Below are 23,693 nucleotides of genomic sequence, written 5' to 3'. Positions count from 1 at the left end.
CTATAGGCAATTTTGGCTTTAGGTGTGATCCCCAGATCATAGCCCCCATGTAAATTGCAGGCTTACTGTACACCAGAACAACCTTGAACAATGACTAGGTGTCTTCCCTGACTCATCATTAAAATTGCCCTGCCTGATTAATCAGTTAAAGCTTCTTACTAATTAAAGCTTGAAGATTAGTTACAAACTATAAAGTCTCTGCAAAACCTTTGTCTGCCATTTGTGACATGCGCATACAATACAGAAGTGGAGACAATTCAAGATAATTGTTTAAGCGGATGTCAGCTGAGTACAAGAATTTCCTACCAGAATGATGACATTTACAAGTATTTCTCATTAGTCTTTGGTAGTCTTCACTCCCTTTAGGAGACGGTATAAGACACACGCTCTGGTGTGTTGGCAGAACCTTGTGCTGTAACCTCTGGTCTTGTGATCATGCTTAACTGAGAACCAAATGTCAATACAGTGGTGCCTCGCTAGACGAAAATAATTCGTTCTGCGAGTGTCTTTGTAGAGCGATTTTTTCGTCTTGCGAAGCACCAATGCAAACCGCTAGTTTTCGCAAAATAAAAATAAAAATCGTCTTGCGAGGCAGTCCCATTGACTTTTTCGTCTTGCGGGGCAGCCTTCCGCTAGCTAATGCCGTTCGTCTAGCGAGGCATTCGTCTAGCGAGGCATTCGTCTAGCGGGGCACCACTGTATAGGGTTTGCAGTGAACAGTATCCACATTGTTTTGCAGTGGATTGGTGCTACATATTAAAAAGCTCTGTATTTAAATTGAATCATGGAATTGGTAATTTTTACCTTTCATAACACCACAGATGCTCCTCTAAAGCTTATTTACTTTAGTCCCAGGGAAATTCTCCATGATTGGCTTTCAGCATCTTCAAAAGTGACTGTCAGTTGGATGTTAACATAATTATAGGCTGGCATGTTTATTGATGACAGTTTTGTTTCCTTTTTCAGGACTAGCCGATCTGTCATCACTTCTTGCCGGAGAAAATAAGAACCTTTCTCGAGAAGACCCCTGGTCTCATGAACGAATCAACGGATCTCGGGAATGGCAGCATTCTGGAGCCAGCTCTACGGCTCAGGAAGGGACACATGCCCAATCCTGCTGGGCAGGAAAGCTTTGATAGTGACCAATCCAGTGAGCAGAGGCCCCTCTTAGTGGAGCCATCTGAATCTTCTGAACTGGAAAAGGTAAATAATAATTGGTACTCAGAAATCTAGCCAGGGAGTTGCATCAAACCTCCTTGAACAACTTAGGGATAAGTCAACCATTATAGGGGCATGGTTCTTATCAGAGAAGGCTATTCCACAGTGTCTAAGACCCAGGCCATTACGGGATTTTTTAAAAAACAACACCCTGGCATCTTGAATTTATCCCAGAAATGAACAGATAACCAGTGGTTCTTTTACTGTGTGTGTCAAATATGCTTCATGTTAGAGAATCTTGACAAGTCTTACCGCTGTGTACTGGAGCAACTGAAGTTCTTGAACTGTCTCCAGGGGCGACCCTACACAAGAATCTCAAAAGAAGGTGAACTGATTACCAGGGCTTATAATAAGTTGTAAGGGTTTTGAGAGAGGGGCACAATCAGTCTACCTCCAAAGTCGCTGTAAAGTCCTCTGTCACAGGCTGCTACCTAGGAATCCAAGAGGATTGTTGGATCCAAGAGTGTTTGGTTTGGCCTCCACATATGAACACAGGGTGCAAGTAGAACAGCACCTCCTTCAGTTGTGTGATTTGGAGAAAACCCAGGAAACAATAACCCTTCAATTCAGCTTCCTTGTATCAGTTCTAGTTGATGTACCAATATATAAACACACACACAAAGGAGTCCAATGATCCTATCCTAGTTTTTCCAACACTCAGCCAAGTGATTTAGAAGGTCTGTTTACTTCCAGGCAGGAGTGTTAATGATATCATTTAAATCAATTGCTAGGCTGATGGTTTAGCAGTCAGCATCATAATGACTACAAGGTGCTTAATAAATGTAATTGGCTTTCTGATCATTACAGGAAATCCCCCTTTCCCTACTTCCCCCAAATGGGAAGAGAACACATATTTTTGTATGATATGTAATTAAGTATAAGAACTTCTGTAAGTTCACTCTGACTTTAAGTTCTGTTTGGGACCACTGCTAAGATTTGGGTAGCATAATACATTGGCACAAACAAATATTACATGTATGTGGAATTGCCTAAAAACTTTGTAAAGGAAAAAAGGTAACTGGCTTCAGGTTCTGTTTCTAACAAAATGTCTAAAGCCAATGCTTTGATGTAGGGTTCATTTAAAGCCTGTTGTGCAACTTCTAAGAATGAAAATAGTTCACTGGCAGATGAACGATTTTTAAAAGAGTCTGTTATCTGGGTGACTTTAGACTGCTGAGCTTTGAAGCTTGTGTACAGTCTTTTAAGGCCAGAGTATATATAGTACTTCCTGCCCTCCTAGCAGTTCAAAAGCACGTCAAGTACAAGTAGATAAATAGGTACTGCTCTGGCGGGAAGGTAAACGGTGTTTCCGTGCGCTGCTCTGGTTTCGGTGCTCCATTGCGCCAGAAGCGGCTTAGTCATGCTGGCCACATGACCCGGAAAAACTGTCTGCGGACAAACGCCGGCTCCCTCTGCCAGTAAAGCAAGATGAGCGCCGCAACCCCAGAGTCATCCATGACTGGACCTAATGGTCAGGGGTCCCTTTAGCTTTTTATATATAGTACTTGGTAGCTTGTACTTGCTAAAATGAATACTACTAACACAGCTGTAGTAGTGTAGATTTATATGACTGGTTTAAACAGAATTGATCTGCTAAATACAGCGGTCAGTGACCTGTTTTGGCTGCATTCCTGCCACACTTGGTGGTGAATGGACTGGATGTACCCATCCTTACTAATAAATTTTGTGCAGGTGCAGAAAAGAAGTGGCTAAGAGCACAGGAAATAAGCACTGAATTAGTAGTTAGAGAAAGCAAACTTACACAAAGGAGCAGATGCTTCAAATGGTGGGGGCAAGCTTTTGGTTTGTGGGATCTACTCTTTCTTTTTCTTTTGCCACATCCAGTCACTACTGGGAGTGGCTGCTTGGCGACAGAGCTGGTTTTGATTACTAGCTACATCTTCTGATGAAACCATACAGTGAAGCGGTCTGCTTGTACAGTAACACAATTTACACCTGTGTTACTTTATTTATTATACTTTGCCCTTTTCCCTGATGGGACTCTCAAGGCAGCTTACAGATAAAAATAGGAACTGTTTAAAACATAGAAAAAACAATCTATAATAAGCAATTCAACACTGATAGAATTAAGACTATATACATATATAAATCTATTAACATCATACAAATAATACGGTGCTAGCTTTTTCATTAAAAGTAGTCATTTCCCAAAAGCCTGTTGGGACAAGGAAGTCTACACTTGGTGGCAGAAGGACAACCAGGAGAGAACCAGTCTAACTGCTCTAGGTAGGGGGTTCCGAAGTCTGGGAGTAGCCACCAAGAAGGCCCTTGGTTTTATTAACACCAAGCTCTAAAATTACTATGGTACATAAAACCTGGTTACAGTGATTATTATTGTTTATATTGTTCTAAGTGCAGAAAGGATACCTTTTGGAAATTCTCACCAACCCTCCATTCTTGGATGCATCCTCCCCACACTGATTGACCCAAGTTAAAGTATCTGATACTTACCAGTAGAAAAGGAAAGAACGAAAGCAGGCATGCTTCATTTTGATATTATTGCAACCTAATCTTATGCATGATTCCAAGAGGCACACTCAGAACCGAACCATTATTATTAAATACTGTTCGGTCTTGTAGATCTGCTATACTTGGAAGTGTCACAGGATTTTCAAGTGAAAAAATAATGCTCAGAACCCTCCTTCCCCCTCCCTTGCCTCCCATCTTGCACACAAATGAGAGTAAGCTGCCTTGAATTCAGCATAACTTACTACTGAGTGAAATAAATAGGATTGTGCACTCTTAATCCTTTCTCTTTTCTCCCTCCCCCTTAATTATCAAATGAAAAAGACACAATTAAGTAAGAGATTCTGGCTCTACGCTTTTATAAGGCAGCCTTGGCCGAAATGAGGAGTGGAGCTGTTACCAAAGGTTTTCAGCTTTAGGAAGGAACGTCAAATCAAAAACTGCCTTATACCTGGCCCTTGCTATTTTGTTGTCTTCCTCCTTCCTCCTTGAAAATTTATCTGCACTGCTTCCTTTCTTCACTTTGCCACTGCATAATCACTTTGTGCTGCTCCAACCCAGAATAAATGGCACATGTACAGTGATGCTAGCTGCTGCTGATCCTTCCCATAGAGACTTGAAGTGAATGGGTTAGTCTGTGATAGTAAGGCAAGCTTGAGGGAGGTGGGTCTAAAGTGGCCCTCTAATTCTCCCAGTTGATCTTGCCTATCCAGCTTCAAGACAGAAATCTTAACCGTAAAGCATTTTGAGTATTAACAGTGTTGTGACAATGTTAGATTTGTTTCCTTTGAAGTGTCTGTTGAGGAAGACGACACATCATGGTGATGAAAAACTCTTTTATCACAATTTTTTATCAGCACTTTTTGTTAATTCCGACAATTGGCATTTTTTTTCTGTTAATGTTCAGGCACTTAACAAAACACTCTTGAAAAATGAAATGTCAGTTATTCACATTGCGTGTCTAAGCACTGTGAAATGCATTTGCATTCAGTACTGCTTGCGTGTTCAGTCTCCTTTTCTATGGAGAAGTAGTTTGGCAATTTTTGTTCTGGAGTCTGTCATACTCAGCATGTTTACTTCAAATACATTATGAAATCAGCAAGACTTCCTGTTTTAAAGCTGAGTGACGCTTATTGGATCACCTTTACCCTACCTTGTGACTATTTCCCTTTGGTGGAGGAAAGCACATACATTTTACAGAGGACGGCATGATTTTCTTTTCCACAGTGGTACTGGAATACTTCTCCAAGAAAGAAAGCCTGTGGGGTGCCAGGTGATAATTCAGATTGTCTTCAGGCATGCAAATGATAGTTGGATTATTTATTGTACACATTTTTAATTTCACTGTGGTGGGTGTAAATCTTCTAGAGGAACCTTTGCTAACCTAGTGGCCCCTGGATGTTTTGCCCAGTCAGGATGCTGGCTGGGGCTAATGGGAAATGGAGAGCACCAGGTTGGCAAAAGTTGCTCTAGTGAATATTCATGTTTTCTTAAGCTGTTGATGCTTTTTTCTGCCCTGTGCCGGACTGTCTGGCCGCCTTCATGGCATTTATCTTCCTTTGCCCTTTGCTATTTGAATGGTTGGAGTGTCTTTGTTCTCCCTGCTGTTCTTCAGTCACTGATATCTCCTAAAGAAATGGTTCTCACTGTGACTTTGTTAAACTGACACAATCAAATGCATGTGACTTTTATCACCTGATGAATGGGCTTTTTATGTACAGCCCTGAAAACCTGCACTTGACTCTCTCCCTTTTTTCTATAATCCTCCAATGACAGAGAGGGAACAAAAGGCTGTTTTCTTCACATTTCCACCCCCCAGCTCCCACAGCCCTCTGCTCTTGATTGATGGTGGGTTTTGTCTAAAAGTTCCTGCATCTGTGGTGCTCTGTGCACTTGCAGTGTGTGGCCTAGAAGCGTGTCTGTGAAATTTTGGATCCTTTGCTCTGAAGCATTTGGTACTGTGCAGAGGATAATGAAGCGCAGCACTTGACTCTTCAGTCAGTGGAAGGCTTCTTCATGGCAGATACCCAGCTGGAACATTTGTCAAGCAGCCAGGGCCTCCATGACTCTTGAATTCAGCTGTTTGACCTTTTGGAAAGAATCCATTAGTAAGCCTACTTTGAAAGTGAAAAAAACTGTGCTCAAGCATAGTAAAAATGGGAAGGAAAAGAATAGAAACCAAATAAAAAATACTGACATGAATACTTAAGAACAAGGGATTTAGAGTTCATCCTTAAGGAAAGGCATTGGAAACCTGTTGCTTTCTTTTGCATGCTGGAGTGGAAGAGGCAGGTCAACCTGCTGTATGCCATTATGTTGTTTGTTTGTTTGTTACAACTATTGCTTTTAACTTGTTTTTAACTCTGTGCTTTTACTATCTGGTTTTGTGTTTTTATATTGCTATAATCCGCTGTGATACATTTTTATGGTACAATGGCATATAAACATTTTTATTAAAAATAAATAATAAAATGTAAGAGACAAGGCACAGCAGCTACTCCTCTTTGCACCTTATTAAGGTTTTGTATTTCTGTAAATAACATGCTCACAGACAATCCTTCTTTTCCTGCCTCTATACTACATCCCACAATCTCTCAGTTGCCATATTTTCCACTTTTTTGTTATGATAGGACAACTTCTCTGCTTTTAGGTTCTGCTTTTGCATTGTTTTAATATTGTGAACTGGTTTTGGAAGGTAAACACTTAGAATTGTCTCAGTGTCTTGGATACAGTAAAGGCAAGTTCCATATATGTCCTTGGTATATTTTTTTTCTTGTTGCTGCTTCTCTTCTGTGTTTCATTTTACCCAATGTTGTTGTTCAGTCGTTCAGTTGTGTCCGACTCTTCGTGACTCCATGGACCAGAGCACGCCAGGCACTCCTGTCTTCCACTGCCTCCCGCAGTTTGGTCAGACTCATGTTGGTAGCCTTGAGAACACTGTCCAACCATCTTGTCCTCTGTTGTCCCCTTCTCCTTGTGCCCTCAATCTTTCCCAGCACCAGGGTCTTTTCCAGGGAGTCTTCTCTTCTCATGAGGTGGCCAAAGTATTGGAGCCTCATTTACCCAATGAGTGATGAGCTATTGCTGCCTTCATAGCAACAAATATTACTTTCTAGGATTCCCTCCTCTCTGAACTTCAAAAAATATTTTTTAAAGGCCAGTATCTGAAAGGTACTCATGTGCGGACACAATGCAATGTTCTGCCAATTTATTGGCCTCTTGAAGGAAGAGGCAGGCGTTTTAGAAGTAAACAGGACCTTACTCTATAGAGGTCAGTGGAGTTTTGTTTTTTAATAAATATTTTAATTAAGTTTTCACATAATACATCTTAAAAAAACAGGCAGGTGGAGGTTTGGTGGGTACCCTTTTGTCATTATTTTTACCAGGTTTGCTATGCACTGTCCTGGACTTTTTCACTTAACATAGAAAGTTGTGTATTGTGGTGTTGCTTGTGTAGCTTAGTCTAGACTGGCAACTGATCTTTTGTGACTGGATGGAGATGTCCAGGAGCCACACTTGGTGCTTAGCATCTCCACCTGCCTGGCTGCAGTCAGCTCATCTGCCAGGCACAGCACAGCAAAAAAACAAACACTTTTTTGTGCTGCCAGGTGAATCAGGTGTTTGGAAGGATAGTGCACTACCCTGCAGACCCCCTGATTCTCTTGGCAGCTCCCCCCCCCCCCTGTAGTGGAAAAAGGCACCTAGACATTTAGTTTTGGTGCCCACAACCTAGGTCCCAGGAGCCACATGGCTCCTACCATTCCTATCCCAGTTTCTAACAGCTGCTCATCAGTTGCTTTTATAAACCATAACTTGTTTAGAACCTAGTTTGATTGTAGGAGAAAGACAAGAAGGCATTTGGTTCATTTACTCCTGCATTGTAAGAGAGGTTACACTGCATCAAGCAAATAGATCACATTTCCATTTTCTGGCAGCAGGTAGAAGGGGGAGGTAGCAAAGGTATTTTTGGCAATTACTGGTGGTGAAAGCAGGGTTTTCTGGAGCAATGTCATTTCTTATGTATCTTGCTTCCTTTTAGCATGCTTCATAAGCCTGTTTTCTCTCCCTTCCCCCCAATTTTTCCCCCTTTGCATATGAAGTGTTGCTTTACTTAGCAAGTCAAATGCCAGGCAGCCTGTCACTCTCATGCACAGCTGCTTTTGGAATTAGCATATGGACAAAAGAAGTGGGGAAGAGCCTTATTGGGCAGGTGCAGTTCTTCAGTCTGCCCAGTGTCAGAATGCCCTAGTCATTCCCCAGATAAGATGCATACACAGCCATCTCTTGCATTGCTGTTGAACACTAGCAAACAGATTTGCTGTGACCTGAAATATGTGTGAACACGCAGGAAGAAAGAATTCTTTGCAGTGAAGGAGCTCTTTAATATTCCTGCTTAAGCCCAGACACAAATTATCATAAAGCTTGTGATTTGTCGGCTTTAAGAAGAAAAAGGAAAGAAAACCTGAAATATGTAATAAGCTCTCCCATGATCAGAGAACAGTTCTGATTCCTTTTAACACATTCCAGAGGGGTAGCTGAGTTTCATGGCTGCCAACAGAAAGCTTATGCCACAATCAATCTGTTAGCCTTTAGGTTACCTCACAAGTTTGTTGTATCTTGCAGACATCGTATTTTGATCAGTAGATCCATTGTCCTTTTTCTTCATGAGACAGATCCCTCATGACTTCTGTTAAGTTGCATTTTTAACTGAAGGAGACCAGTTAATGTGTGACATACTAATACAAGGGCTCTAACTTCATGCTGTCTCACAATTAACCCCCTCAATGTCTAGCTCCTGCCTTTGCCTCTACTAAGCTGCTACCGGTATTTATTCTTTTATTTATTTATACACAACCTGCCTTTTTCCTGACAGGATTCAAGGCGGCTTACAGATAAAAATAAGAACCGCTAAAAACATTGAAAAAGCAATGATAAAACAACAAAACCTTGATAGAGTTAAAACTATATATGTATATTAAATATATTAAAACCATACCAATAATTACAATAAAAACAGCATGGCACCAGCCCTTTCATTAAAAGCAGTCAGTTCCCAAAAGCCTCTTAGAACAAGAAAGTCTTCAGCTGTCGGCGGAAGGACAACAAGGAGGGAGCCTGTCTAGCTTATTTTATGAGTATGTGTACACTCCAGTCATGCCAGTGCTCTCCTCTTCCCCATTTCTTACAAAGGGTTTCTGGAGTCTCGTAGCCTTACAACTCTTATCCTCACTTCATCCCTCTCTACTCTTTTCTTTATGCCTTATCTTTTCCATTATTTTCCATCTTGTTTGAATTCTGAATGCCTTTGTCCTGAAGGGAGGGTGTTCTTTTCAGTGATGTTAGTGCTTAGTCCCATGATGGCTGTTGTCATGGGCAGTTTTTTTTATACTAATGAGAGTAGAGTTGTGCATAGGTAAGTATCCTCAGTCATGCCATCTGTGGGGAAGCTATCTTGTTTGGTATGGTAATGCCCACTAACTACTGGAGTACCATTTACCCTCACCCCCACACCCTTTTCTACAAATCCTAAGCGTTCTTTTAACTGTTGCACTTTGCCTGACTTGTACCAACCTTTCCCCATGAGTTTCTTTCTCCAAAAAAAGCAGTGAGACTCTGCAACTTGGAGCAGCTAAAAGACTTAATAGCTGAAGGTCGGTATAGATCACTCTGACCTTGAACACCAGTTCTGAAGACAAAATGGCTACACTCTGCATTTGACTTCAGAATAGCAATTAACTGCATCCAGATGGTCTGCTTGCAGAGTGACATGCTGCCCACTTCACCTCTATTGTGATGAGGCCGCATAGTCCTTGGAACCAAACATGCCCATGTAGCCATTTGGCAGCCAGTCAAAATATCCTTATGATCAATTAGATTAACAGCTTCCTTCCAGAGGCACATTGCTGCAAGATCCTGCAATCTCTGTTGTAGGCCTGAAATGTTTCACTTGGCTTCTCTTCCCCTCATCCCCATGAACTGCATTGCAATAATTTATCTGCAAATGCAGTATTTGGGGAGAACAGAACATGGGTGACCTGTCTGTTCCTGACTTTACTGTTTGTACACTTAAACAACCTACCTCTCTCGTTTTTGCCTAATAATTGCTTTCTGTGGCTGAAAGGAAGGAGCATGTGTCTGTTAAGTATTGCCATAAGGACCAATGTGAGTTTCTGTACTATAAATATCCTCAGATTAATAGGTCCCCGGATAATATGTCCCCAGACAAACTATGGAGTAGCTGGCTTAACATTATGCTTGATACTTTTCAAACAAACCAGCCTAAGGCTAATGTTTGTTCTAGGCTTCCTGACTATGTTTTTTTTTTTTTTTGAAGAGAAACTAATCACAAGTGCTGGTTCAGATCCAACACTAAGCCAGCCTTCCAGGTCCGTTTCTCCACTCATAAGGGAGGAATGAGGTGGGAGAGCTTGAGCTAAGTACACCAGCACTAAGTGTGAGCATGTTATGATGAAGACAGACAAACTCCACTTGGCTTAGCATCATGTGTGAATACGAACAGTATGGTCCAATTTCAAAAACTAACTGAAGCCAGTAGAGAAGAGGTGAAATCCTTCAAAATTTAGGTTATGGGCTAGGTGTTCAGAAACTAGAAAAACTGTGGGGGAAGGGATACTCTGCTGGCCGAATTTGAAACCTAGGGATAGCTTATTAAACTTGGTTTTAAAAGGGTGCACCCTTGGTAGACAAGCTCATTGCAGTCTACAAACTGTGTTAAAGGGCTTTAATACACTTTTGGGGAGTTACTGTTTTAACAAATGTTGACAGCTGGATCCAAGTGCGTAGAGCAAAAGAACCATTTCTGAATCTTTAATGATGTGAATTTCTGTAGCTGCTATTGAGGCAGGTTTTCATGTAGAGTATGTAGAACCATGCTTCCATATATACAGTTGTACCTCTTGTTACGAATGCTGCGTGTTGCGTTCATCATGGGTTACGAACACGCCAAACCTGGAAGTACCGGAATGGGTTACTTCCGGGTTCGGCTTAGGTCCTCTTTTTGTTGTCGGATCTAATATAGTGAGACCCAGAGTTTGTGCATTATTGAAAATGCACAAGGAGTCTCCTTTCTTTGAAAGCTCTTTCTGGGTTTTAACTGTTTTGAAGTAGATCTATGTTTCAGTAAAATTGCAAGCCTAAACAGCTTCCTTAGCTGTGAATGCAGGGAAGTGGAAAAGGCTCAGGAATTGTAGGCAGGGCAAACAAACACACCCTGTCCTTTCATCTCTGCTACACTGCCTTGCAGATTTTAACCAGGAAGATGCCTCTTTGTTTGATGGCAGCAATCAATTCAGTTTATCACATACAACTTTGGTAGAATAACTGGTTGCAGTTTTAGGCAGCACAGTGGACTCAAGTTTGTATATTTGTATTTGCTGTTAAATTCTGAATTTTCTCAGTAAACAGTGTGCTTAAATAAGTGTGTGCCAAGTATTCTAGAGTTGCATATACATTCTGATGGGTCACTAGTGACTTTCGAGTGGGTCTCTTAACCAATATAAATCCTTACATGGAGGTGAGTTCTAGCATGCGTTAAGTGACGATGTATGGATGCTGGTGTGCTGCTTTAGTGTGAGCAGCTTTGAATAGTACAGAACCTGTAAGCTGGGTTAGTGACCTACTCCAGTGACCATATTAAGACCTACTTGAGTCACTTACGTAGCTTCTCTGTTCATTCTTGCAGGAAACAAAGGGAAGAAACTGTACCCTTTTCATTTATGTTTGAACTGTTGCTTTCTCCCAGATCTCTTTTAAAACCAAAAGCAATATATTGACAGATGGGAAGATTGCCAAACTGGTGAGAAGGAGAGAAAGTAAACACACTAAGAATTGATCTGCTTCTTTTCTCTATTCTTCCTCTTTACCTCCACCACCCCATCTCTTGATTTTTAACCTAGCAGCTTGGCTATGTTGCAGGTAGGTGTTTAATGTAGAAGAACAGACCCTGCTAAGATCACCTTTGGTGCACATTTGTATGTACTTTCAATGATCTTGGATTAAATTATTTTGAATTATAGGATTTTGTATTGATGATTTTGAATTCTCAATGGACTCGGGTCCTTCTGGCAGGATTCATAAGCATCTGATAGTCCACTGTAAGAATGAAATGCTGGGCTACATAAGCATTAGGTATGATCCAGTAGTGCTCTTCCTATGTTGATTAACTGGAGTTTTTTTATAGTGAAAGTGTAGTTAACAAAGTTTTCTCTGAACATTTAATAAGAAAGATTCTTAACACTATGTGGGAGCAAACAGTGCTTAAGTGTCTAATCCCCATTAAATAACATTGGGAAAATAACTAAGGATTTGTTTTCATTTGTGATAGTCAATCTGAAATAAATTATTTGCTCCCTTAAAAAAACCTTAGTATATGCAGGGCTTTACCTTTGACTGTCCTTTAAAGTGCATGGTGCTTCTGTATAGGTAGGATTTTGATCTTGCACTACAGTATTGTAAAACTACATTAATGGGCAGAAGATGCATAAATGCCTGGAAAAGGAACTCTTTCTGTGCCAGCCTTTATGTGAGCCCCCTCAATTAAAAGTTACTAATGTTGGCTGGTACAGATGAGAATTGACTAAATTTCCTGGGTCATTGAAGAGGCTCTTAAATGTTGGAAAGGGACTATCCAATGCTCATATGCTTTGCCTATAGAAAGTTCCATTTTTAGTGACCGGCATTTCCATTTAAAGATTGTCACATTATTAGACTGGGAAAGGCATCTGCCTGAGACTCTAGGGAACCCCTGATAGTTGGAGTAGACAACACTGGGCCCAGTGGCCCAGTTAAGTCTACTGCAGCTTCGTGTGCAATCTTACAGTTAGGCAATTATAAGATGTTTTGGGGAAAGCTAAGAACAATAAAAAAAGAGAATCAGTTTAACAGTAAGTTTGCCTGACACCGATTCTTTCTAAAAAGTTGTAACTAATAACTGGATTCTCATAAGCAAAGGCACACAAATTGTGTTTGTTTAACAGTTCTTTTCTAGTACAGTGGTACCTCGACTTATGAATTTAATCCGTTCCGAATGCACATTTGTAGGTCGAAAAATTCGTAAGTCGAAAAAAGCGATTTCCCCATAGGAATGCATTGGAAACGAAAAATTTGGCAAAATTTGTAAGTCGAGTAAACCGCATCTAAAATTCGTAAGTCGAGCAAACCCCATCTAAAACCGCCAACGCATGTCCTTCGGATGTCGAAAAATTCGTAGGCGTGCGGGCACTTTTTTCATTCGTAAGTCGAAAAATTCGTATGTCGAGTAATTCGTAAGTTGAGGTACCACTGTAAATAGGTTGGTGATTGACAGAATCTGTGCAAGGGCAACAAACTGCAAAATGCATTCATGCTGTATTACCAGCCTCATATTTCACATTGAAAGAAAGAAAAAAGCACGATCAAATTCAGAGTTTTGTCTATATTTCAAAAAGGGAGTCATAAAATCATAGAATTATAGTTAGAAGGGTCCCAGAGGGTCATCTATTCCAACCCCCAGCAATGCAGGAATCTCAACTAATGCATCTATGACAGACGACATTCCAACCTCTGCTTAAAAGAGTCCACCACCTTCCGAGGGAGTCTCTTCCACTGTCACACAGCTCTTGCCATCAGAAAGTTCTTCCTGATGTTTATTCAGAATCTCCTTTCTTGTAACTTGAAGCTATTGGTTTGGGTCCTAGCCTCCGGAGGAGACAACAAGCTTGGAAGATGGCTGTTACAGCTCCTCTCAATCTCCTCTTATCCAGGCTAAACATACCCACTTTCCTCAACTGTTCCTCATCAGGCTTGGTTTCCAGATCCTTTGCCATCTTGGTTACCCTCTTTTGCACACGTTTCAGCTTGTCAATATTCTTCTTAAACTGTGGTGTGGAGAACTGGACACAGTACTCGAGAGGTGTGGTCTAACCAAGGCAAAATAGAACGGAACTATTATTTCCTTTGATTGGGACATTATATTTCTGTTGATGCAGCATTGGCTAGAGAACATAATTCTGGAGTGTGCAGCTAGAGAACATGTTTCTTTTGAACATTCTACACTTGTGTGCTTATCTGGCTTCACATTTGATAGTAGAATTCTGTGTTAAGTCACTGAAAGCAAAACTTGTTTTTGCTTGTTCTTCAACAATTGTTTTATATTTCAGAGTTCTGATCATGTTGGCAGCGATGATGCAGCTCATGAGGATGAAGGATTTATGGGGATGCTGCCTCTCCAAGCTCACCATGCCATGGAGAGGATGGAAGAGTTTGTATGTAAGGTAAGAGGCTGCAAAGCAAGTGCCCATCATGCTCTAGTGTGCTTCACACAGCTGTTGGGTCCTTTGGCTAGCAGTGCATGCACTTCTGGCAACAAAGAGCCAAGTCACAATGGGTGGCCGTCAAGGAGTTCTGTTGTCTTGGCTGATGCTGCCGCTGTGCGTGTTGGGATCTTGCACTTCCAGTAATTGGATGAATTAGAAAGTTTAGCACGTTAGGGATTACACGTTGAAATGTAGGATTAAACATGATGGTACAACTGTTGAGCCTCTTTTTTGAAACATCTGTGGAAGTCCAAGCAGAATAATGCCCTCTGCTTCTAGTGTTTCTGGGTCAAAGAACTTTAATTTACAAGGTCACCTTTTTCCACACACTCTCTTTCAGGCCTTTGCAGATCTTTGTTTTGCGATTACCATTTGTCTCCCATGTTGTAGCAGCCTCATTGTGTCCACTGTCCCAAGTGAAAAAAGCCAGTTCTATTGAAATGCCACCCTGTACAAATTCATTGTGAGCTGTGTAAATATTACTGGTCTTGACTTTCCTTGGCTAATTTTAAAGGGAAATAGTTTATGCTGGTGTCTGGCTCTAACATTAGAATCAGAACAGAGAATATTACTTCTTACCTTGTTTTCCTGCTATTTTGTCATAATTGGAAGGATGACCTTGGAAATGCAGGATTTATTAACAAAATTTCTACAAATATATGAACCCCAACTTTAGTGAAGCTCCATTATTATTATCTTTCATTTTTTCCACCGATCACTGAAGTCTCAGAATATTTGGCTTTGGGTGATTCATGTTTTAGAATGGCAAACATGCTTCCAAACTTTCATGGAGGGGTGCTTTGGATTGGCTTTTCTTTGCCTTCATGTGTTACACTATAGGGAGCAGTTTTTTCAGTTTCCTGAAAGTTCATACTAATTTCAAAATTATTTGTGGTGGTAAAGGTGCTGTGGATTTTGTGGAGGAGTGCAGTGGCTGAACTATTCTCTATACTGCTTTTTCCATTTGAAATTTAATATGTATTTCCTTGGGAAACTGCCACAGAAGGACTAACACAACCCTTCCTTACTCCCTTTAGGTGTGGGAGGGCAGATGGCGTGTCATCCCCTTTGACGTTTTGCCCGACTGGCTGAAGGACAATGATTACCTGTTGCATGGGCACCGCCCACCCATGCCCTCTTTCCGGGCTTGCTTCAAAAGCATTTTCAGAATACATACAGAGACCGGCAATATCTGGACACACCTACTAGGTATTGGCTTGGATGCAAATGTCATGTGAATTGATCTTTTATAACTTATATCTGAGTTAAGGAGCAAGAGAAATAGACTTTGGAACTTACTGCTGATCCAATAGCAAGAACAAGATTGCCTGGAGCACATCTGACAGGACTCTACAGGATATGTTGGGCAAGAGTTTGGGGTGAATTATACTTGCATAGATGGATCCTGGACAAAGGGCTGCAGTGACTTTCCCCTTCAGTAATCTTACTAAATGCCTGTCCAGTAGAATAACTTCTCTTTGTTCAGCACCAACTAGCTTGGTTTGAATTACTCAGATGTGCAAATCCCCCCTTTTCTGTTTGTGTTGTACTCCCCTCACCCCATCACTGGTAATGTTTTGAGGATTGCTCAAATTGACTTGGCAGATATACATGAATCCTCTTCCTGTTGTCCAGAAAGGAGTTCAGATTTCTGCTCCAACACTGCTGTTCACTAATAGCTTTTAGGAAGAAAATGTAAACACTTTGGTATGCATGTGCTGCTCTGAGTCAAGACCTTGGTCCAAGGCTTCAACCTGGGACATCTGAATTGCAATGCTGCAGAAATTGTGTGCTTTGTACTTCTGTGTGGCTTTCTCACTGCAGCATTGCCCTTGAAATAAGCTTAATTGCCTGTGCTTACTGGACCTTTCCTGGCTCTTGGGACTAATGATGGAACAGGCCTCAAATTAGCTTCAGTTGGCATTGCAGTGACCATATTCTGTTTGGCTCATTGGGGAGGACAAAACTAGAGCTAAGCTTGCATACTTTAAACATTATTGTCAGCAACTGTTTTGCTTGGGAGAACATTTAGGTTGGAGCAAACCTAACGCCCTTTGGTTCACCGATTGGTCATATTTGTGCCAGCCCAACTTCTGTATGCAACACCACCATGCCTCATAATACTTGGGAGAAATCATGCAGACAAACAGCAAATTGAACCTGTTTCCAGCTTTGTATCAGGCCACCCAGTCCACCATGTTCCACTCCATGCACAACACACTAAACCATATTTTAATGTGATGTGCAAAATGTGGCCATGGGTTTTCCAAAGCTATTCAAAGCAAATGTAGTACCTCACTCAATGATTTGCAAATGTTAAGTCAAATGATCTACAGAAATGTGACAGATGAGATTTCTCAAGTGTACTGGATTTGCTGTGATGCTTTTTTTTGGGTTCTCCTGCTACACACACACAAACTTTGGCAGGTCTTGTAACATTTATTTTTCTTGGTTTAGGTTGTGTGTTCTTTCTGTGTCTGGGCATCTTTTACATGTTCCGGCCAAACATGTCCTTTGTAGCACCTGTACAAGAGAAGGTAGTGGTTGGAGTGTTCTTCTTGGGAGCCATTCTCTGCCTCTCCTTCTCATGGCTCTTCCACACAGTTTACTGCCATTCAGAAGGTGTCTCAAGACTATTCTCCAAGTAAGTATTGTAGTGGTTCAGTATGACTTCAGAGCCGGAAAATGTATGTATGAAAATTGTCAGTATATAAATGCTTAGCTGTTGTGTCCAGGCTGAGAAACTGGAATTTGCCTAAGAGCTCTACTTCAGCCATTGATGGGCTGCCCATATTCCTGACATTGTGGTTAGCAGGCCAAGGTTAAAGAATTTAGAACAGAGCTCTTCTCCTAAGGTTTGTCTGCCTTCACTAATATTTGGAAGTTGCTGTTTAGGGGTGGTCACAGTAGGAACCTTGTTAGCCACAGAAGTCTTGCACCAGAAGCCGGACAATGATGCAACTAGGCTAGACTTGTTGGGTGCTGTGGAGGCTGTGCAATCAGTGAGCAGGCTACTTCATGTGACCTTCCTGAAACAACTTTCCTCCTCTCTTCCTTTCCCTTAGACTGGACTACTCTGGCATCGCCCTCCTCATTATGGGCAGTTTTGTCCCATGGCTCTACTACTCCTTCTATTGCAACCCTCAGCCCTGCTTCATCTACTTGATTGTCATCTGTGTCCTGGGCATCACAGCCATTATAGTTTCCCAATGGGACAGGTTTGCAACCCCCCAGTATCGAGGAGTACGAGCAGGTAAGTCTCAAAGGATCACTTTCAAAATGCTTTCCTCCACATGAAGGGATTTGGTCTGAAATTTGGTCCGAGGTACTGTTTCTGGGTTAGCGGAGTCTGTAACCTGAAGCGTCTGTAACCCGAGGTACCACTGTACTTCATGCACAATGGGCATCCCTTCATGGATACATAGTAAATTGGTTGCTATTTAGATGCCACAAGATTCCTTGTGCCTGCATCATGTGTGTTTTAATTTGCACTGCCCCCCTTTTGTATGATTAACTTGTAGTACTCATCATGTGACATCTTGTTTGGATGACAATAAGTATATCCAATAAATGCAATTTGTGAAAATGACTCATCAGCTTAGCTGGATGCCATCTTTCATAATGATACTGGCTCTAAATTCTGGCTAAGTCTGAGGAAGCTAGAAAGTCAGACAGGAGGATAATTTAGGGTAAGGTATTGTTCAAAATCAAAACCCTAAATGCATCTTCTAGTGCAGTAGTTTCCAAATTTTGCCATGAGAGAACTGAAAGAAAAAGAATCTCCTAAGGACGAAAAACATCTGCCTGCAGGGAAGCTGTTTGCTGTTACAGACATACACACATTCAGCATTTTATTTGTATGCCACCTGCCCACAGTTTAAACCATGCTTAAGGCAGCTTACAACATGAAAAAAAAACATTTACATTGCAAAAGTAATCTTCAACAATAAATAAAACTTCTAAAAGTATACATCCAAATGGAATATTTCCACATAAATCATAAGATCTAAAATAAGATACAAAAAAAATTAATATATGTAACAGCAACACACACCCCTCCAAACAAAACACCCTAAACAACGCCCCAGCCCAACAGTCTGTTCAGCAGCCTCAGTTTTTGTAGCTGGAGTCAGTCATGGCCTGGTGGAAAAAATGCTGGTAAGACAAGGACTCCTAGCCAGGATGCTTATTCCACTGCTCCCAGGATGATGGAGACTTTGTTCTGCCCCATCTCTGCTTTTGGAAATGATTAGGTTTTTCTGATGGATGCTACTTGCTGAATCTCTACAAAAATTGCTGCTCTGGGCTTTGTCTCCTTCCAGTTGGGAGGCACACTTGGAACAGTAACTCCTGTAGCAGTGCATGGGAAGGACTCCTCCGAGGGAAGGTGAAATTCTTGCATGTGTGCAATGTGAATGTACTCATGAATTCCGGGGGGGGGGGGGGGGAGAGAGTCTCATTTGCCTGCTGGAGGTTTGAATAATTTGTTCTAGAGTATTTCTGTTCCTTCCAGGAAGTTGTAAATTTATACAGAGGATCAGGAGATGAAATATACTGCATAGTGATTTAAACTTAGTACAGTCATACCTCATGTTGCATTCGCTGTGGGTTGTGAACGGTGTGGGTTACGATCGCACTGAACCCGGAAGTACTGGAATGGGTTACTTCGGGTTCGGCGGGTCACACATGCGCAGATGTGTCAGATGACGTCACACGCATGCGCAGACGTGATGAAGCGGCGCTGCGGGTTGCGGACTGCTCAGGATGCGAACAGGGCTCCAGAACGTATCCTGTTCGCATCTGTTGGCACCACTGTACTGGGAATACTATTTTGCAAATATTGAAGGTTTTAATTATCGTGAACTGTCAGTTCAAACTGTGGGCTGGAGCAGACAAAACAGCTTTGAAGTTTATTCTTCCATGACTGATATAAGTGCTGCACTTTTGGGGTCAGTCAGTGGGACACGAAGGCCAAAGTTTCTTTCTGCCACTCACAGCCCACTGGCAGGGAGTCTTTATTCAAGGCTTTTGCTACAGTCTCTAGTGTGCTTAGAAAGCTAGAGGTACATTAACATATTTTGAACAATTGTGCACAGTGGGTGTGTAGTATAAATTTTAGGACACTTGAGAATGAAATTAGGTATACAGTGGTGCCTCTCAAGACGAAATTAATTCGTTCTGCGAGTCGTTTCGTATTGTGAAAATTTCGTCTTGCGAAGCGCGGTTTCCCATAGGAATGCATTGTGTGGGGGGGGGGGAATCGCAAAACGTTTTCGTCTTGCGAAGCATGACCATAGAAAAAATTGTCTTGCGAGTCACCTAAAAAACCGCAAAACCCTTTCGTCTAGCGAGTTTTTCATTGCACAAGGCATTCGTCTTGCGAGGTACCACTGTACTTCGTTTTCTACAAGAAGAAGAATTTGCTCTGATTAAAGAAATTATAGTTGGATGATTGCAATTTTAAATGATCTGCATAATAAAAGTCACTTGAATAAATGGTGACTTTGGAACTGAAAAACATACTTCCTTTGTCTCTAGTATTTAAGTGATGTGTGTGTGTTTCTGCGCGCACGCGCGCGCGCACACACACACACACACACACACGTGTATGTACTGTATCAGGCATAGTCTTCAAGGAGGATATGCCTCCTGGCTGCAACAGAAGAGAGAATGCCTCTTCTAAAATGACATTTAGCACTATGTTTAGAAGTACATGGAAATTACTATTTTTAAAAAATGTTTTCCCAGATTGATCAGGAGCGCCTCTCTAGTTGACCAAATGGGTTGTGGCCCCTTAAACCAACCACCCAAGTAGTCTTCCTGCTCTGCTTTGGGTACCTGAGCTTTAGCAGTTTGCCCTCATCTCTGCCACTGCTTCTCTTGTGTCCAAGGCTGAATCTGTCCCACTTCCCTTATCTCCTAGGAGTGTTTCTGGCTCTGGGCCTTAGTGGGGTTATCCCCACCCTGCACTTTGTCATCACGGAAGGGCTCCTCAAGGCTGCCACAATGGGGCAGATAGGCTGGCTGGCTCTCATGGCTTGCCTGTATATCACTGGCGCTGCACTGTATGCTGCTCGCATCCCGGAGAGGTTCTTCCCGGGCAAGTGTGACATCTGGGTAAGTATGGCTAATAGATGCCAGGCACATAATAAGGAGGGTGAGAGGCATTAATGCCATCCCTACTGCATAGCTGCAGTGATGGATCACTGTGGTCTGTGGTGGGGCTCTATAAAGACAGAGTTCTATAAATGCCTCTTACTGCTCAGTTCTGGGCTAAAATGGAGCCCTGCTGTGCAACTGCTAACTTTAAAACCCCATGAAACTCTGCAACCTTCTCTTGGTAGGCATTACAAGAATGAAAAATATTTGCACTGTATCTGCCTTGGCATATCTGGTTCCCAAGAGAGGGAATGGTGCACAGCTGCAAAAATACAACCATTCTGATACAGGGCTGTTAATGCTCTGTGTTTGTTTGTTTGTGTGTGTGTATGTGAGCATGTATCTTGTTCTCTAGCCAGTTATGCCAAGTTGACTGGGGCTGGGTGGGTTTAAATTGGCACCTCTTGGTGCTTGCATCACACAGAGAAACAAACATTGGATTCCTAGGAAGCAAGAGGGCTTCTTCTTTGGCTGGTTGATACTTCACAATCTCTACTTACTAGTCAGTACCACCTATGATGCCCTCCTGTGATGACTGTTCTGGAAAATGGGAGTTTCCATTACCTTAGGTGATACAGGGTTCTGTTTCTCTCTCTCCCATAGTTCCACTCCCACCAGCTGTTTCATATATTTGTAGTGGCTGGTGCATTTGCACACTTCCATGGAGTTTCAAACCTTCAGGAGTTCCGCTTCACAGTCGGCGGAGGCTGCTCAGAGGACGAGATGCAGTAAAACTGACCGCTTGTCCAGGATCGTAACCAAAAAAGCCAGAACCATTGGAGCAGCCAGTCTACACCTGACCCAGGATGGTGTGGAAGCTTCGCAGGGGTTCTAACTAAAACTTGGAAGAGTAATTCATACCTCAAGCATTGGAGTGAATTGATTCTGAAGACCTGGAAGTTCTTAAACCCTAATTTATTCCTGGGGTCTACAGACTAAGCTACAGAACGCCCTTTCTTAATCAGCTTCTGTTCAATGCCATATTTATTTGTAGAAAAACAAGAGGGGTTGGTCATGGGGAGATGGCTTAGCAATTTTTCTTTTCTTTTTTAAAATCTAGCTTGATTAAGATTTGTATCTTGTTCAGGTAAGTTGATTTTTAGATGCTCTTTTGGGAGGAAAAATGTAAATAAGATTTCTAACATTCTGTTTAATTGAAAAGTTTATATAAATGTTTTAAAATTGTGTGGGAGGGGAGGGGTTTTTGTATAGATTGCAACATGCAAGTACCACACACTGTTTCAAGTTTGCACGAACCCTTTTAAGTGCAAGAGGGCCAGGTGAAACCCCTGCAGCATCTGGGTTCTACAGATTCTTCCTAATGTTTGGGGATATACTGGACAGCTAGACCCAGCAGGCTCAGTCTACACACAAGGGTTCAGGGTAAGCAAGTGTGGGCAGCCTTAAATCAGGCTGATGCTTGGGCCCCTGTATGTTCAGAAGGCAAAGGCAGGAGACATTGTGCAGCTGAGCTCTGCTCCCTTGGCAGGGAGTGCCTTCTACGATCTCTGCCATTTTGTGGATAGTCTTTAGGTGGTCTTTCTTTCCACCAGCTTTTTGCTGTGTTGGGATTTGATGGCTTAAGGCACAATACGGTATGTATCTCGACCTCTTTGGCGGTGGGGGTCTCTTGTCAGTGTTTCACCATTCAGTTGGGCCTGCTATCCTTTTTTTATCCAAGTGCAATTGTTAGTGTCAGGCATCTGCCTTCTAGTTGAGAGACAGTAGGATAAGATGGTCTGCAGGGACTGAGGAGGAACATGTGAAAAAACAGCCTAGACTAGCTGTTAATTCATTCTAGATTATATTGTGTGCTGCTGAACTACAGTAGCACTAAGGTTGCCCGGTATTAAATTCCACCAAGCTCCACTTGGCTGCATTGTAACACTGCCGGTCCTTCTTGCTTCATTCTGGTATATAAGACAACGCTGCGCACTGGGCTTTTTTCTTTCTGTAAAAATAAGAACAGCTTGCAGAATCTGCTTGGATATTACATTTTTGCCTCTCCTCAAAGGAGTGCTTGGTACCCAAGAGAAGCTTGTTGTCTCTCTAAACACTTCCCCAGATAGCTTAACTGCTTGTGGGGTAGCTGTACATTCTGAGAAGGGCAAATTATCACTAAGCAGAACACTCAGTTGGGCAAGAAGTGTAGTTGCTGTTTTTCTCATGCTAGGCTGGTGAGGCATGTCAGAGCTGGAGAGAAATGTTTTGACACAGTGTAGAATTTGTGTTGTTGAATACTCACAGTGGGGGCAGTTCCTTTGGCTCATAGTATAATTAACAACAAGTGTTGGGAGACGATAGAATTTGTCACATTTTAAACTGCTTTTTTGATTATTAGAAGGAGGTTGGTCTTTCTGTCTTTTCTCTCTTCCGCCCTCAAAACAGAACCTTAGTGTTTAGACCTACAAGAGGTGCTTAACGGGTGCTTGTAGGCAACTTCAGATGTGTATATCCTGGGTAGGATCCTGATGTGCTGAATGCAGATAGGCCAGAATGGCACCCTAACGCTTCTGATTGTTCAATCCCATACTAAAAAACAGAACAGTATTAATTGAACCCTTTTAATGGAACAGGAAGGCCAGTGATGATTTAACCTTCCCAGTGGTAAATGTAGCCATCTGGAAGAAGGATGGCTTGCCTGATGGGGAAAGTGCTAATACATATCAGACTCCGCTCTACCTATCTGAAAAGAACTTTTTTTGAGAGAGGGGTGGTAGGCTGCTTCTGTATTAGCAGCAGAAATAGCACCTCCCCATTCTAGATCATCCCATGCTCACTCCCAGAAAGGGTTTCTCACAACCTGGTCCTACAGCACACAACCTGTACAAAAAAAACACCCTCCACTTCTACCCCTTTGGTCTCTGTTTAGGACATTTTTTTGTGTCCCAATAAGAAAAACTGCTTAGCTGTGCACTTTTCCGTGGTGCTTGCTGAGACTTCTTCCCAGGTTGGCACCTGAATGCCTTACTCTCAGCAATCAGAGGTTCGCTTGCTTTCTTTGTGTGTGCAGGTTTTCAGTGTAGTATAGTTCAGAGTTACAGCTTTCTTTTCCCATTAACTAGTGGCCTTGTTCAGTATTTTCTTTTTTAAAAAATTGCTTACTGTTGGAGGCGACAAAGCACATCTTGGACTTTGAAGATTGGGGTCTCCGGGCAATGGGATCTCATTACTTGTTGTATTCTTAACTTCTAATAAAAAGAGCAAATGCAATGAAGGCTTGATGGGTATTGTCCTTTTAGTCATTCATGATCATATAGAAAGGTATGGATGGGAATGTGGCCTGGAAATATAGAAATTGGTTTGTGTTACATTTAATGGTGAAAGCTTTTCTTCCATGTTTTTGAACCAAGAGTAGAGAACCATTACCCCTTCCAGGTGGTTTTTTTTTTACACTTTTTTTTCTCAACACACCATGTGCACATATATCAAGGACAGTTTGACAATGTGAAGCTCTTACACTATACTGGTATATTGTAAATACATCTAAGCACATTTACTTGTGAATGTAAGTGT

At 41.8% G+C, this 23,693-nt stretch overlaps 1 protein-coding gene across 2 annotated transcripts in view; it reads left to right on the top strand.

The window, feature by feature from the left end:
* The window catches only part of ADIPOR2 (adiponectin receptor 2), a 34,931-nt gene extending 11,536 nt beyond the window's left edge, over positions 1–23,395 (top strand). Inside the window, exons 2-8 of one of the 2 annotated variants that reach the window (XM_033163210.1) lie at positions 967–1,203; positions 13,863–13,976; positions 15,056–15,227; positions 16,476–16,662; positions 17,084–17,271; positions 19,942–20,135; positions 20,781–23,395. In XM_033163210.1, coding sequence (XP_033019101.1) covers positions 1,036–1,203; positions 13,863–13,976; positions 15,056–15,227; positions 16,476–16,662; positions 17,084–17,271; positions 19,942–20,135; positions 20,781–20,909 — 1,152 coding nt within the window. In that variant the 5' untranslated portion in view covers positions 967–1,035 and the 3' untranslated portion in view covers positions 20,910–23,395. The remainder of the gene's footprint in view (positions 1–966; positions 1,204–13,862; positions 13,977–15,055; positions 15,228–16,475; positions 16,663–17,083; positions 17,272–19,941; positions 20,136–20,780) is intronic. The other variant, XM_033163211.1, reaches the window with a different exon arrangement.
* The last annotated feature ends 298 nt before the right edge of the window (positions 23,396–23,693 follow it).

This window comes from Lacerta agilis, chromosome 10 (assembly GCF_009819535.1).
Source record: "Lacerta agilis isolate rLacAgi1 chromosome 10, rLacAgi1.pri, whole genome shotgun sequence".
NCBI classification, from domain to species: domain Eukaryota; kingdom Metazoa; phylum Chordata; class Lepidosauria; order Squamata; family Lacertidae; genus Lacerta; species Lacerta agilis.
This window is presented reverse-complemented; position numbering and strand designations above follow the sequence as displayed.